We start from the raw sequence: 17046 nt of genomic DNA on the forward strand, positions 1-17046 counted from the left end.
TGTTTCAGCCAGAGTTGTCTCCACTAAGGTATTCCCCAAACTAATGGTCACTCTTGGACAGCGCCATCGATAGTAAACCAATCTGCAGCCTGCAAAGCACAGGAAACAAATCTAATTAGCACTCATTGAACTATCTTCCAAGGAAACTTTCATCTTTAGACCACTCTGACAACAGGCCTGAAAGCCAGACTAATGTCCCTTACTAGTTCTAGGTTTAATAGCTGACTAAAAAAAACGTTGAATAAATGGATTGTCAGTAAAGTAATCTGGGTGAAATTGTTTTGTTTTTTCAGATGTAACTGCATGAGTTCAGTAGTGAAGCATTATTAAAAGGTTACTATTAGTAATGATTTAAGGAACTAGGCTATTGTGACATTTTTTAAATATTTATTTAACGTTTGTATTTGTTTTTATCATTCCCCATTTGATCTGCTCACTGAACAGAAAAAGGAATGAAATTTGGGCTGGTGCTTCCACACTGTGGCTGATGCAACAAAATACATCCGAAGAGATAAATCAGCCACTAGGGGGCGAAACCAAATTTCCCCACAACGCGCGAGCTTTGCGAATCTCTCGTTGTTTGTTTACAACCTGGTAACTTCCGGTCCGCGTCAGCTCCGTTCACAGCAAGCTAACCGAAGCTATTCGGGTGATTCAAACTCAAACGTTTCAAGTCAGCCTCCAGGATGGGATGTGACGGTGGCACGATTCCTAAAAGACACGAGTTGGTGAAAGGACCCAAAAAAGTCGAGAAGGTTTGTTACGCTTATTGGTTCTTCATTTTCAAAGTCGCCAACGGTTAGCCGTGTTGTCGTTAGCTGCAAGTTAGGTGGCTATCAAAGTAACTCGATCCAATCATTAGTTCATGGCTATTTGCGTCGACTATTATGAAGCATGGATGAAGTGATATATAAAGTTATGTTATTTACTTTTACGGTAATATTAGCCAGCTTCTAATTCGTCTTGTTAGGCTAACTACTCGACAGCTAGCTAGCTAACGTTAGCACGGGTAACTAGTGTTTGTCACGTTACGTTTATGGACACGTTACTAAATATGTACCGTCAGGCCGTTGACTAATGTGGCCGCTACATTTGCTCATTCATATTCGCCCATGTCTCCAGGTTGATAAAAATGCAGAATTGGCCGCCAAATGGAAATACTGTGCCTTGAGCCAGGAAAAACTCCGACGCCCCATTGTTTCCTGTGACTTGGGAAGGTGAGAGTTGCCTGCTTCTTTTTTATAGGTGACGTTCATGAACAAACAGCAGATGGTGCGTTTGTGTCACCCATACTTTAAATATCTGCTTACTCCAGTTTCACTATGTCCTAAAAGTCTGGTCCATGTTGTGTTTCAGGCTGTATAACAAAGACTCTATCATCGAGTATCTTTTGGATAAGACCGCCGAGAGACCCAACGTTGAGGCTGTAACTCACATCCGTGGGATCAAGGTATGTTGACATGGATATTTGCTACCCTAAAAGTCAAAGCTCTGCTGAACAATGCGTTCCCCAATGTATTTAGGTGTGTCCGTGGCTGTTGATATTAGTGTGCTATTTAATAATACAAGCTTTGATCAACAATGTTGATACAATGAATGAGTGGGTAAAGAAAAAGAACCGTCTGGAAAATAAATATCTAAAATCTACAATGATATCTACTCCATCACAATTTAGATATAATATTGATGTATTTGCCATCCATATGTACTTGTTTGTATTTACTTTAACCATTATTCCTTTCACTCCCCTAAAAGGATATTAAGGAGCTGAACTTGACTGATAACCCCGAGTGGAAGGGAGAGCGAAGCAATACTAAAGGAGACATATATGAAGACATGCACTGTGGCATGTTCATTTGCCCTGTTGTTGGGTTGGAGATGAACGGCAAGCACAGGTAACGGTCCACAAGCTAAGAAGAAAAAAAGGCTGCTTCATGTATAATGTATCAAGTATGATGGTAATACAGAACTCAACACCACTGTTAACTTCCAAATGTTTAGATCAAACAATGTTAAAAATAATGTATACTTGTATTGGCAGACTTTGTGCAGGAAATATAACTTATTATAAACCCTGATGTGTCCATTTTCAGGTTCTGTTACCTGCAGACCTGTGGCTGTGTCTTTTCTGACAGGGCACTGAAGGAGGTCAAGACAGAAATCTGCCACAAGGTGAGAAATATTTCATTATTTTCTCCACCGTTCATTTAAATCGCTTCAATGAATCAGTGCTCTGCAAATATTTTTTCCCCCATTATCCATCCTAATGGATATGGATATTTTTCCTTTTGGACCAATGCCAATCAGTGAGCTATCAGGGTTTCACTTCTGCTTCTGCGGTTCTCTCACCACTAATGCTTGGTAAATAGGCAGCATTGTTATCCATGTTGATAACACCATACCAGAATGTCATTGACATAGTGCCAGAGGCACAATGTGTTGCTTAGATAAATATGAATGTGTCTTAATACTTGGTCGTGTAATGCTTCAAGGCTCCCATAGGAGGTTGTGGAAATTTAGGAAGAGCAGAATATATTGTTTCAACTAACCAGAAAAAAACAACACCATTTAAGGTATTCAGCAGACTACAAATACTTATTGTAAAATCAGTACACTTCAAATAATTGAACACAGCAACAGTGTAAACACAATGGCAGACTATTGGCTTAATAATTTAGCCGGAGGTGTTATTTTACATTACATTACATTACATTACAGATCATTTATCAGACGGCTTTTCACATTTTTGCCCAGGGAGCAATTAGGGGTTAGGTGTCTTGCTCAGGGACACCTAAGTGGCGTAAGCCGAGCCACGGCTGTCTGTCTGCACGTGGTGTCTGTTTGTAGTGCACTAGAAAGCATGCGGCCTACTCTCATTTGTGTCGTTTGCAAGTCAAATGAATGCATTCATTGTTGTCCTTCGATTTCCCCAACCCATGGACCTCTCACTTGTGCGTGTTGATGACTAAGTGTAATGTTGAGTGTGAGCCCCATAGCTATTATTTATTGATGCGTTATGTACATGCTGCGTGGTGTTTTGAAAGGGGTCACCTTTTATCTGTCATAAAGCTCGCTCTCCTTGTTTAGCTACACTCTTTCTTTTCGCCATTGTTAGTAGTTACAGGCCCAGATATCCCTGGGACTCACTTACTTTTGATTATGGTTTACTGTTCAACTTTCTAAGCTGTCATTTCCTGACAATTATCCAAATCCAATAACATGGAAATACGATGCAGGCCTATGAACAATTTGGGAACCGGACATATTTTAGGTAATTTTATAGCTATGCGCGTCATTTCTCAGTGCCTACTGTGTTTCTACTGTTGTTGATTCTGTGGAGGGGAAAGCATCTGAGCCCAGATCAGTTATTTTACTTTGCCATAAATAGGGCCTGAAACCATGAGGAAAGTTACAGGGCCGCCCGCTTGTGGGAAACCGACTCTCAGCAGAGATGTTTTCTGAGATGGACTTATTAGGCAACGCCGTTTATTTTATTTATAGCCAATGACATTTAGGCAGACTTTGCCTGCTTCTAATTTAATCCGATGTTTAGCTGGCATAGTGTAGACGGTTCCTTACATTATTTGAGCATTTATTCATCATTATTATTATTATTATTATTACTATTTAACTGACCAGTGCTGTGAAAATTGATATGCATCACAGATTTTTTCTTGCATGTTGAAGGCCGCTTTTGCTTTTATCCTAATGATTTTTAAAATAACAGGACAGTATGACCCACTGGACAGCCTGACAGCCTTTAAAGGGGGGGGGCAATATGTCTGCACTTTGCAGACCTTTGTTTTTAGTGCGATTTACGCTCTGAACACACCCTGGGTCTGTGTGTGTTTTAGATAAATGATGTGTGATAGAGGTTTAAAGGTTTCCTTAACTGATCAGAGCCTGCAGCTTTTGTCGTAGCAAGTCACCTGTTTAAAACTGATAAATGGGGAAGGAAACCGTGGAATCCAATTGTTGAATAACCGCTAACCGTATTCCGGAAACTATGGCTTAAAACTTCTGTGTAAGTGCTTTACCTTGAAAGCCTCAAAGCTGCCGCACTAAACCCCCTTGACCATGACTTGGATAACACCATTGGGAATACTGAAGTATTTTGTTTTTCACTTCTCCGAGCCTTCGCTGTAAATTGTGTTTTGTGCTGCTAATTATAAAATGTGTTTTTCCGAATGCCAACCAAAGATGGTGAACACTAAACCTGCTTAATATTAACAGGTTAGCACTGTCAGTGTGAGACTGTTGGTTTCAACCTTTTTCTAAGCGCAGCCTCACAGTTGCTTTCATGGCCGTAGGCCACCGGTCTAAAAGTGATTCATGTTGTTTTGGATAAACACATGTACATTTTGGAAGAGATTACATATTCTTTCTATAAATTAAGACTTTTGAACTTTAGCTTCCTCCGTCACATCATAAAATAGTCGTGTTTTAAAAAGGAAAGAAGGGAGATTTCTTAAATCGTCTTAGTTTGCACATGCTACACTTTTATTGAAGACATATGCTCATTTTAAGACTCGTACTTGTATTTAGCGTAGTATAACACGTTCACATGCTTTGACGTTGAAACCAAGGCCGTGCAAGCGACTCCCGCTTGGTCTGATGACGTCGGCAAACCCCGGAGCTTCCAGGTATCTTTACAGTGCAGGTTGTTTTTCCCAGCGTTTGGGGGTTCGGAGACACCCCAGACAGGCACATTAACGTGTCAACGTGGAATTTTCATAATATGTCCCCTTTTTATTCAATAAAAAAAACAATCTTTTATTTTTTTAAACCGGACCACACACTGATGAATAAAAAAGAATAAATATTTAGTTACTATAAACAATATAAAGTTTATATTCAGTCGTAAAATGCCCTGTCTTGTGTCGTTGTCTCAAATCCTATAACATGTCTAATTTAAATAAATTACATTTCAATATCACTGTCTCCTGATCATCCGAACGGCCGCCACCACCTCACGCGCGTGCGTGCGTGCGTGCGTGCGTGTGTGTGTGTCATTGTCGGGAGGACCAGCCGAAGTGGCGGTTTTATTTCACAACCAACAGCCATTTCATGCTCCGGCGGTGCCGTTGAAGTAGCTGTTGCTTGAGTTTCCCCGTGTGGCCATGAGCCACGGTGGCTCTATGGAAACCGTTGCCTGGTTCAACACCTTGGTCCTGTGCCACTGCTCCAGGCAGTCCAGGGCCTCGGGATACGTGTCCCTCTCAAACTTATTGGCAAACATGCTGTTACTGTTGATGATCCACGGCAGGTCTTCCACGCCGTAGACACAGATGTCTCGTATGTAACGCCCTGGAACACAACAAAAACATCACTCTTTACTTGTGTATTCAAGTGAATGTCTGGGTTTGTTTTGTTGTACACTTCCCGTAAGAGGTAAATTAAAAACAGACGCGCTACTGAAGAATACATCTTATGAGATAAACCTTCCTTTTATCATCTTTTGTTGAGTAAATCTTGTGTTGCCGTAGTAATGGGTCCTGTAATCCTGTCTGGAGCCAAACATAAAACAGAGTATGGAGCAGACAGCGTGTTTGTCGTAGGCGGGAGAGAAAAGGATGTGTGCTAAGGCGTACACAAAATGATAATGAATTAGTAGACGTGTGTAGTAGTGGCTTTGGTGGAACAGGTAATGATGTCATGATAAATCTAAATGACATTATGAATTCGCTTTACATATCATTAACACGATATGCACTAGACAAGCAGAGCTGACGGTGATGAATCCTTAAAGTAGTTCCTCATTATCACACGCGCAGTTCTGTACTGTACCTCGGCAGCCGCTGTGTAACGTTCCCTCTTGATCCCTCCACTTGATCGACCGGACGTTCCCCTCCCATCCTCCATCTGGATGGCTGCCGGGAGCTTCTTTAAACACACCAGGAGACAGAACCAATCATTTTTATCTGACTTATTCACCTAATTTAGTTCCCTCTTTGAGATGCTTTCCAATAGAAAAGCTCTGTGGGCTCTTCATCTGAGTTGAGGAAGAGAATTTGCCGTCCAGTGGGTTCTCATCCTTCTAACTTTCACGCACAACAGCAGTGGAGAATAACTTCTCAGTCTTCTTATCAAAGAGAAGTATTGTAGTCAAATAAAACTTTATGAAGATCATAAAACACAGCAGTCTATCAACAAGTGCGTGTGAGGTGACACATGTTGCAAAAATAAAGAGGAAATAGATCCTAATCTATTTACTATTATTATTATTAATTATACTCATTTTATTTCTTTGTATGGTCAGTTTCTTGGTAAAGACCAATGGCAGCATTACTATTTTGGGTTGGGGAGTTAACTTTGAGTATAAATATAGAGAGTCAGAAGGACCTGGTTTTGTGAGCACTTCCAATTTACAGAGGTGCTCACAAAACCACAAGGTTATTTCATTAAGGCTGTTTAGCAATTGAATTATCAGAAAACCTTCTTTATTATGTAATATATTGTCACAGAGATTAGAAATTTTCGAAATTACTATTTTGTGATGACAGATTTGGGCCATATCTCTCAGCTCCAAAGCGAAGCGATAATTATGATGGCTAAGGCGAATTATGATTTTTTTTTTTTTTTCAAACCATTTCTCCACACTGATTTCAACAGAATATTTGTCCACATACAAAGTGTTTCGCTTGGCCACTCAAATGGATTTACCGCACAGCTCATGCAAATTTGAAATCTTGCCGCTAAGCTCACAGTCAATGAGCCTGCAAAACCCTTTACGGTTCAAATGTGCTGTTTGACCTTGTTGCATTGATTTTGTTTCTGTATCGAACATCTCATTTTGTTTGAACTGCCTAATCGCATAAGTTAATAATTAATGGGGGGGTTGTGGAGTTTGTGCTGCTGTGCACCCATTTGAATCGGGCAGTTTACCTTCGATGTGATTGAGTGTCACCCAGTAGTGCTCGTCTGGACTGAACGTGTCTTTGGACCACTCCAACAGGTCCTGGGCTACCGGGCTCTTCAGAACAAAGTCTACGAAGTCCCTGGTGAGAGCGTAGTACGCCGTTCCAAAATAAACCTGCAGATTGTGTGGAGGCGGTCCTTTCGTCAGTCTCGAGCCCATCAGAGCCACATGCGAGCCCGTTATCTCCCTGTGCCTGAGCTGCGTCCTGTGCATCATGGACATCGGCTGCTTGACCCCCGGCGTCATGTTCCTGTCCCTCCACTGTTTGCTCTGCATGTACCGCACCAGTTCCAGGTTGCTCATGACCGGGAAGTCCTGTCCACACAGATTCACCACTTTCCTCCAGCCCGTCTTGGACTGCGCCAGGTCGCTCATGCAGTTCACATCGGCCTGCAGGCGGGAGAAGCCGGCGTACGTTACTATCTCGCTGCGGCTGGAGAGGAAGATGTTTTTGAAGCAGCCGACCAGCTTCAGCACGGCCGCCTTGTACTCGGACGGAGCCTTTTTGTCCACGTGAATGCAGTAGACGTTCTGTGGCATGTAGATGGCCCGCAACAGGCGCACAAAGAGCTCCAGCTCCTTGTGAACAGTCACAATGAATGCCAGAGGGTAGTCCTCCTCCTCCCGGCTGAGAGGCCTCGTGATGAAGTGGAGGTCTCCGATCAATTGGGAGCACTGCGTGTGACTATCCACGATGTAGCTTTCCACCTACAGACGGAGAGAATGCGCATTAAGACCGGTCCAAGCGCAGCTCACATTTGTGATTTACTGTGGATACGTCTGCATGTTCACTTGGACGTGGACGTACCTGGCAGCCCCGCCGGTTCCTCTCCACACCGTCCTCCGCGCCGGGCAGTAAAGCTTTGCATTCAGCGGAGAAGGGTCTGCAGCTCGGAGGCTCGAGCAGCTTGAGCTCTGTTGGGACCCTGGCCCTCATGTAAATAACTGAACAAATAATGATACTCATCCCCAGGCACAAGAGGAAGCTGCATTTTGTCCCCTTAAGCTGGCGCATAATAGCCCTGCTTCACCGTATGCAAACAGCACCACCACAGATACAACTCCTGCAATAAAGACATCCACAGTGGTAATTCGCAGTAGGGGTCTCGGACCCCCGGGGGATGTGAAAGTGGGTTAAATATGTAGGTTAGCGCTAACCTACATAGCGCTTGATGCAGCCAGTTTTGGGAAATGTAACAGTGTGCAGAATGTGGCTTCATGAATCAATAAAAGGAAAGTAGAACCTCCTAAAAACAGGGCTTCCCCTTAACACAAACAAATTGTCCCGTTAAAAAAAACCCAGACAATTTCTCATTAATGCATTTTGCAAACTTGAGAAAAAAGTTTCAGCAATTGTTTTATTTTATCCATTCAACAAATCGATTCATTTTGTTTCTCGTCACTGAATGACTATAATGTTAACAATGTTTGCTGTACTTAAAGCAATTATTGAAATGTAGAGCCTGAGGGAAGGACCTTTGGCCGATCATTTCAAACATAACAGTTTACCTATTACTTGGTTTTCCTAACAACATTTCTGTGAGGTATGCGGAAAGAGCTTCATACGAACAGGACCTCTGTAATAAGTATATACGATGAGTAGTATTTGATCTCTTTCAATGGTCTTCATGGAAGCGGCGATGTAGTTTGACTCCGAGTGATGTTCTTTTGGATAGTTCAGTTAAACCGTATCCAGGGTACAAAGACGGGGAAGCAGCTTTCGTTACTGAGCCGTCCCGTTCTTTGTGATGCAGACTAGATGCTATGGAGCATCGGAGCACGGCCGGTCTCTGAGGACGAGTCCTAATCACCCAAGTGTTCTCGCTCCAATCCTCCGGCTGCTCGAGTCTCGCTGCTTTCGGAAAACAACACCAAAGATCTAGTTTTCCATAGGGGGGTAGGCGGGGTTGCCATGGAAATATAAATATGTTTCTACCCTTCTGTTGTGATGCCAACACCCCCCCTCGTCACACCTTCCTTAAACTGCAACTGGCTCGGCGTGAAAATGAGATAAAACCCGGACCTTGCTCTAAATCTCGGTACATGTATAAATATAGATACGATCTACCATCAGATACCATTTAAGATCTTTGCTGTCTAAATCTTCACATCTAGAGCTGCTATGGAGACACCACGAGACGGAATACCAAAGACACGGCGAGGTGAGCCATTTACCTTTCGGGGGCAGCGCGGTCCGTCGTCCCAGCGGCGAGGAAGTAAAACATTAGACATCTGCGCCTTCGCCTGATCACCTCAACAGCTCCGGCGAGCGCGCTGCTGAGAAGCAGCCGCAGCGCGTTGGGGAGCAGGAGCCATGTGCAGCAGTAGCAGCAATGTTTCTGTCCTTTCTCTGACCTTAACCTGGTCGTCTGTCGCCGTACGCTCTCTGTGCTCGGCACACCGATTGAGTACTTTGAGCTTTCTGCTTTTGCTTGCTTTCTTTTCTTTTTTTTCCTCCTGTTGTATTCATTGCTGATTAAGTCGCTTCCCCTCCGTCCCCACGAGACGAGGTCTGTCACTGCCTGGTTACTGGCAGCGGCACACACGTCTGACTCATTACGCGCTCGCACTCACACTCTGATTCTCTCTCTCTCTCTCTCTCTAAGTCCCCCCCCCCCCCCCCCCCTTTCCCTTAAAATGTCCCGCTGAGTGGATTGGTGCATCTTTCCCTTTTAGTCCCTTTTGCTTTGCATCATTTTTTCTTCCCTCCCAGTTGCAGGTGCACACTTTTGATTACCCTCCGCTGAGCGCCAGTCTTCGTCGAGTAGCCGAGTACCCCTCCCTGTGTTCCCCCGCTAACCGGCGTGTTAATGGCGGCGGCAGAGTGACTGACTTCAGAGCAGCACTCGCCGAGTTTGTTTGCTGCCTGGTCAGCTTCTGAGATTATCCCTGTTGTGTTGGACAGAGCACATAGAGTTCACCCCCCCCCTTCCTCCCTCCAAGCCCACAGCCTGCATTACGGCAACACAATAGAGCGCCTTGGTGGCTGCACGGGGGTTTAATATTTGTGTTTGGATATGGGTGTGTTTTACCTTCCTTTGAAGCAACCATGCTGTTGCATCTGAGTAATACACAATATGATAAAAGGGGAGATTTTTCTCAATCTCCTCCCGGCTCGGCGTGTCCAGGGGAAATGCAGCAATGTTTGCTTTCTCCGTGTGGCTTTCATACAGAAGTGACTTCTTGACACTTTTACGTTCCATTTTGTTCATTTCAAAACTGATTTGAATGAATGAAATTCGGTGCCCTGTCCACCGTTTCCAAAGCTCGATTAACAAGCAGAGTTGAGGGTTAACAACTTTTCATTGGCACATGTTTTTTTTTGCTCTCTCTCAGTGCCAGAAACCAGGAAAGTAAGTCAGAGTATCTTGGGTCCAAATCAAAAGTTAATGCTGACGAGCAGGAAACTGATTCACATAATGTTCCTCTTTTGTAAACCAAATGTTCCGTTGTAGTGCTCTCCTCTCTAAAGCCCAAAATATACCAACATACTTGGAGCTTTCCCCTGTGTGCTTTCTGTCATCTACATTTTTCCCATGTCACGGACGGAGCAGTGGCAGACTGTGAATACTTTCTGGGTTTGTTAGTGGGTTTCTCATGGCTGCTGATGGTTTTAAGAACAACATGTGTTGATTTTGAAAATGGGTGGAGGTCCCTTTTTAAAAATGGAAGCTCCTTTGTTGTGTGTTTTGCATAACCGCCAGGTTATGGAAAGGTATCGACCTCAAATGGTTCTGATCGGTCGGTGGGTAGAGAGTCTCTGAAGAGACTCGAGAGTCTACGAATTTTCGCACGTCTACGTTAATGTAGACGGGAGCCAAAAACGTGTAGTAGAATACTGCAGTGGAATAGACGGCAGTGTGTTCCTGACTGGATGCTCTGGCAGGTGATAATGTTTGTAATACTTGTTAGTTTAGTCTAAGCCTATTTCCATGTTCTTCGCTGTGTAGGTAAAATAATTACACTCCTGCATGCAAATGTAGTTGACAGAGAAGGTATGAGTGATGGACGTGATCTGGACTACTTTCATAATTGTGTTCAGAAACGTGTTGAGACCAATGAAGCGGATCTGCTATTTCTGTTCAAATATTTTGCTACACGGAACGTGGAAACATTTCCTATTAAGCAGGAAAAAAACCAAACATGGATTTGCGAGTCAAAGTAGGAGCACATCTCCTTATCTGTGGTGCACCTGAACCTCTAAGCAGAGTTTGTGGACCTTTCCCCTTGTCGTTATTTGTTTTTACAGCTGTTTGCCCATTTGTATGTCGGGATGTATCCAGATAATTTGTTTTGTAAATCAGGGTAACCTCTGAAAAGTCCACCTTTTTAAAGTAGCCGCATACCGAAATATATTTATTAGTTAAATGTATGTGCAAAGATAACACATTAAAGGTATTCCTGTCACTTTCCTGTGTAAGTTATGGGTTTTCAGCCCTTCGAAAAGGAATGTCCCAGGACCCCAAATAAATAAGTAACAAACGTTATGACATAAAAAGGGAAAAAATAGAAGGGGATTAAAATATGTACTGCTGCTGCCAGCCAATGAAGGTAAATAATGACTTCAAGTTAATTGTTTTCAGATTTGTGTTCTGCCACGTGCTTTGGAGCTTTTACAAGTTCAGGGTTGTTTGACACTCACTTTTTTATTCTTATGCAACCATTTGGCGGTACGTCTGCAACCTCACTGGTTTACAGCAGCTGCTGTAAATAAGCTACGTAGAATAATTGATTTTATACAACTTCCCTGAGATAAAAACATTTGAAGATATCGATGTGTTCTGATGCGATTAAACAATCGGCCTTGTTCCACCTTCCGATATTCATTCTTCTCACTGTTTTTATTGAAGTTGAGTTTTCCTGTTTTTGTTCTAGTGTGGCGACGGGTTTAAAGTGGAGGATCTGGTTGTGCTCAATGGCACGAAGGAGGAGGTGGAGAAGCTGAGGAAGAGGATGGAAGAGAAGCGGGCCAAAGCCAAAACCAAGGTGGGGTTTTAATTCAAAAGAAATACTGATATTTGAAGGGCATGATGTGAGAGCAGGTCGGAGGAACTTAGAAATACTTTTGAGAGCGACGTATTTTTATCTTTTGGATGCTATCCGGATGTTTCTTTGTAAACTGATTTGTCCAATCACAATACTAGCCGGAATAAGAGTTTTGAAATTGCATTAATCAATGCATTTGGCTTCATTTCTAGAAATCCAAGAAGAGCAAAGCAGCTGAGACCCAGCTGGTGTCCACAGCGTTGGAAGTCAGAGGTTTGTGCAAAGCCTGTTTGAGGCTTCGTCCGTCATATTCAGACAAATCTGTTTTTTACACAAACAAAAGCAGGCGGCTAAAAAAACACGACATTTGAATAATGTTTTGAATTTTTATTTAATCAAACATTCAACTTGCATGAGGTCTTAGTACACACTTACGCATTGATATATTTTTACAATTCTGTGTGAGAAGAACGCAGTAGAATGTGACACCATCGTCTGCTATAAAAACACCTTTGAACCACTTGAGTCGGTAGATATTGTAGCTATCTTTAGACTTTGCTGGGAGACGTGGATGATGGATACAACTTCCTCTGAGCCAGTGGCTGAGTCTAATAGGCAAACCCTTTTTAAATAATTCACATGTGCTTTGAGATCATCATCATCATCTGACAGACGGTTAATGTTTCCTCTCATAAAAGGGTTTTCATTTGTCGTTTAGTATTTTTATTATTGGTTTTCTCTGTTCTCACCAACTGAGGGGCAAATTTTCTGTCCTCATTCCACACATTACATCATTTAGGTGTGGGGGTACTTTCCTAGCTCACTCATTGAAGTTATTATCTTCCGTTTCCTGGTTAGTTCTTCAGAGCCGCACGTGGTTCTCATCCTCCCCAGTGAACAGGATGTTGCTGAAAGACCCTTGATGTTTATATCTGTTGCACAAATCAAACGTTTTTTGATGAAACTATTTCAAAAGGGCGAACTGCCGCTTTTGAGGGCGGCACGGTGTCGAGGTGGTTAGCACTGTCGCCTCACAGCAAGAATGTCCTGGGTTCGCCTCCGCCCAGTGAACATGCGGGGGAGTCGGCATGTTCCCCCCGTGTCTGCGTGGGTTCTCTCCGGGTTCTCCGGCTTCCTCCCACAGTCCAAGGAGGCTAGGCAAGGCTTATTAGATGGAACATTGGAAAACAGTCAATTATTACCACCTATCATCTCCACATGTCTACTGACATAGATCCCAGTTTCATTGTTTTTAAATCTATTTTATTGTTTAATTCACCTTGAATGAGAGAGCTTCTACGCAACCTTTTGAAATTCCGTATCATGTGTTTAACTCTTACTATTTATACAGTTTCTGAAATCCTAGCTAATTTACTACTTAAATAAAACGTCAAATGAAGTTATCAAACTGCCTCTTGTTTCTTCCCCCAGAGGACACACAAACTGAAGAAGTGGGCCTGACGGGGAGCTCAGAGCAGAATGCTGGTGAAAGCAGCCAGTCAGGTAGCTAAGCACACAAATAAAGACACACAAAGTGGACTTTAGGGTGCACAATTTGAGACCAAGCGATGTCATTTGTCAGTGAATGAACACCACTCCATTGGAGAAATGTGTTTATTACAGAACTAGGTGAATAGCAATTGTAAATATGTTTTAGAACAGAGAAAGTAGTAGAATATTCCCTTATTTTAAGCTTTTCTTTTTTTCTCTTTCCCCACCTAGCTGTGGCCGGACCCTCTGGATCCTCCATTTCCTCTCAAGGCAGCAAGTCTTCCATGTCTTCCAACAGCAAAAGGTCCTATCAGGAAATGACAGAGAAGTCTGAGGTCTTCAAATCCCTGTTCACCACCCACAGCTCTGCCAAGCGCACCAAAGACCAGACCTCCAACTGGGTCACGCACACCCCGTATCACTTCTAGGAACCATCGCTCATAGCAAAGATTGCTCCAGAAATAAAAAAAACCCATTAATGACGAAGCTAGTCCTACATTCCCGTCCCTCAACACACACACGTGTGAAAACTGGGTCCCAATATGTCTCTTCAGTCCCCTGTAGCTCAGTGTTTGTGTGTTGTCGATATTTTGTTAATGGCTCCCCGAGCTCTTTAGCCTCTTTTGTTTTGTAACTTCACTCCTGTGTATTCCCCAACCTCTCCATGTCCCCAGTCAGAGGGGCTCTGAGAATTGATGCCAGGTGACATTTTTTTTAATCTCTGTCACTCTGCTGTCTCCTTGTGGCCAGAGTGCATAGTTTTTTAAGGGATTCCTTCATCAGGGGCTTCTCAATTTTAATATTCCGTTAAGGCAAAATAAAGTAGAATCTCTACATCTTTAAAGCATTTTTTTCTGTTATTTGGTCTTCAGGTTTTTTTTTTTTTAGCTCACCCAGTGTTAGCTTGGTCACCCTTGTTATACTATTTAACACAGAACAATGTGATATATTTTCATCGCCATGCTTGTTTATTTTCTTTAAAAAAAAAAGGTTTAATTTGTTTAGCAACATGACGACATTTGGAAGCATCTTGGTTATTAACAGCCACACAGATTAGCGAAAAAATCTTTGACTTTGTAATACAAGCATCAATTTTGGTAGAAATTTTCGAGACCTATATTTTTGAAAAATGGAAAAAACAATATGGCCGCTATTTTCCAAGATGGCCACCAGCAGATGCGGTTATATATATGTAATTGGGTTATCCAATTTTGATTAACTCTGAATTTCTGCTTCCGAGCAAATGGGTCCAGTCTGGCATCATCAACCCCATCAGCAGTGCTGTTCTTGTCGTCCATTGTTACAAAAAACTTGCAGCTGACGTCTGCATCATGTGTGACTGGTGGGTATTGGCTGAGGTTCCCAGGTTTGCCATGCAGTCTATTTGCCTCCTACCACAAAAGGCTGATACAACATTACAGCCGGTGAACGTGTGAAAGAAAAGGAAGCTGCAGACTAACAAAAAGAGCAATTAATAAAAAGAAATGACCTTTATCTTGAAAAATGGCAGCCACATTGAATTTTCCTTGGCACCATTGAATTTCTTGTGTCAAAATGCATACATTTTAATGTCTAGATCAACAAAATATGTCAAGCCATTCTAGTTCTACACTGAAACACCATTATTACCTTTTTTGGCAACGGCCATCTTGAAAAATGGCCGCCATCTAGGAGTGGATACCGGGCCTTTCTGAAAGAGTCGTATTTGGGCATTAATCATACCAAATGTGGTGCTTGTATCACCAAGTGAACGATTGTTATGGACTATTGACTTAATCTGCTGGACTTGCTGAAGCTTCTAAAGCTCATGAATCAACAGAATATTGCCCTCAGCAGAATAAATACAAACATTCTTATGTATTGCATAACAGATGTTTCTTATACTTTAGAATCATCAGCAAACTTTTCTTTTAAAAGGAAGACCATTGACATGAACATATTTAAATATATGTTGGCTTTCAGTTTAACAACTAAATATATTGAATCATTACATTTTAACAGTTGTCTTTTTGAGGACATTCAGAATTTGTTCCTCTGGTTTTCAGTTGGATTGTTTGTTTTCTTTCTTTGAATGTAACAAGTAAATGCCAAAAAATAAATTTATATTGAGTCCAGTTGAGATTTTGATTTCATATTATTTCAAGAGCGATGTAACAATTCCCCGCTTTGCCTTTGACGGGAAATTCACACCCAAAAACACTTGAGTTTTATTAAGTACAGCGGCCTGAATGTGTTTACAAGCAGGAAGGCCGCGGCTATGAAGTTCAGTGTTGTTCAGCGCACCCAAATGGCAGCGTCTGACTCTACTTTAATAGTACTAAAGCAGACATCGTTTGCAGTCACGCGTAGTGTGTACTATTGTGCATGTTCTCCAATAAAGCAATAGATCAGCTTCTGCTCACCGAGGAACATGGAGGAACAAACCTCTGCTTTCGGTGAAAGTGGCAAATCCCTTAAAATTCTCAGGAACTAAAGCATGACATTCGTGACATGACGTTAAGTTTAGAATCTAGTCATAATTATAGAAATCTATAAAATATTTGACCATGTTTAAATAATCCAGAAGTAAAATCTCCGTTTACGTTCAGCTGCGTGGCAATGTGATGACGCCGCCGCTAGGCGGCAGCAGAGTGTTTTTCACACGCTGCTATGAAAAGCCTTGAACTGGGGTCGCAGGGTGAATTAACAGGGGCAGCCTGCCTGCTTGTCATTACATGCAACTTACACCATAAATATTCCAATCAGTGTGGCTAAACATTTAAATAAATACTTCGTACCCATCCAGCAGCATGATGACATTTTTTTAAATAGTTTTTGTTGATATATATATATATTTTTTTTTTTTCTTTCTGCGCATTCATCATTAGGTGATTTCTTGAAAAAATATGCATTCATAATAACAACCACATAAGCTCACGTAAGAACTTTTTTTTTATTAATTGTGAGTCAACAAAGAAAGTCCATGTCTGCGCGGGACCAAAGACTAACATTCTAACTCTAACATTATCTTTCTTTTGTTGCATATATTTCAGTAGCATTTTATTTCAAAAGCACATCATTAGCTTTGTCATCATTTGTGGCATAATAATTTTGGGAGCACTAAAATATCATTTATAATGTAAATTAAGCTGTAAATCATATCCCTGTAACACATGCAGTTGGATTGTCCGACCATGTTTTTCACAATAAACTAACAATCCAGCTGACCATTTGAAATGAATTGATCTGTAGATATTAAGATATAGGAATTAAAATATGTAAATCAGAATATAGGCATGAGACACGCACGATCTTGTTTTATTATATTTACCTACTGCTCAAACGGTATTGTTTGATGCGACTTAAGGTGTCTGGCGGATCGGGAAGGTACGATTATTTTTCTTAGAACAAGAAATGTAAGCTACATTTTAAACCACGTAGCGAAAAACACTTTGATGTGTTCATTAGTTTAAGCCAAAGTATTTAGGGGATCAGATAACAACAGCCATTTTAGGCCTTAAAAAGCTTCAGAGGCTTTTGAAAGCAGATTCTTTTGGTCAGCCTGAGGCGACGTGGCTTTTGGGGGGGATTACCTCATCTTGAAATTTCCCCACGTCTTATTTTCACCTTTTCTTACCTTTTACCCTCTATGACATTGTTTCTTTTTTCTC

At 41.9% G+C, this 17046-nt stretch overlaps 2 protein-coding genes across 9 annotated transcripts; one reads left to right on the plus strand and one right to left on the minus strand.

Moving 5' to 3' along the window:
• The first annotated feature begins 438 nt into the window (after positions 1–438).
• On the plus strand, positions 439–15510 carry rtf2 (replication termination factor 2). The gene is made up of 9 exons (XM_040203669.2): positions 439–755; positions 1123–1217; positions 1357–1450; positions 1756–1895; positions 2094–2172; positions 11795–11905; positions 12118–12178; positions 13337–13408; positions 13628–15510. Exons 1-9 carry the CDS (start codon positions 687–689, stop codon positions 13822–13824), a joined length of 918 nt encoding a protein of 305 aa, XP_040059603.2. The 5' UTR covers positions 439–686; the 3' UTR covers positions 13825–15510.
• gcnt7 (glucosaminyl (N-acetyl) transferase family member 7) lies at positions 4479–9818 on the minus strand. Of its 8 annotated transcripts, none has more exons than XM_040203664.2 (5): positions 9095–9818; positions 7728–7983; positions 6886–7627; positions 5788–5883; positions 4479–5307 (listed from the first exon to the last, which is right to left on the minus strand). In XM_040203664.2, exons 2-5 carry the CDS (start codon positions 7932–7934, stop codon positions 5066–5068), a joined length of 1287 nt encoding a protein of 428 aa, XP_040059598.2. In that variant the 5' UTR covers positions 7935–7983; positions 9095–9818; the 3' UTR covers positions 4479–5065. The 8 variants fall into 8 exon arrangements, with proteins under 8 accessions (XP_040059598.2, XP_040059602.2, XP_040059600.2 ...); XM_040203668.2 differs by having other exon boundaries at positions 4479–5507; positions 9095–9815; XM_040203666.2 differs by having other exon boundaries at positions 5788–5880; positions 9095–9796.
• Positions 15511–17046: the final 1536 nt, after the last annotated feature.

This window comes from Gasterosteus aculeatus, chromosome 17 (assembly GCF_964276395.1).
Source record: "Gasterosteus aculeatus chromosome 17, fGasAcu3.hap1.1, whole genome shotgun sequence".
Classification (NCBI taxonomy): Eukaryota; Metazoa; Chordata; class Actinopteri; order Perciformes; family Gasterosteidae; genus Gasterosteus; species Gasterosteus aculeatus.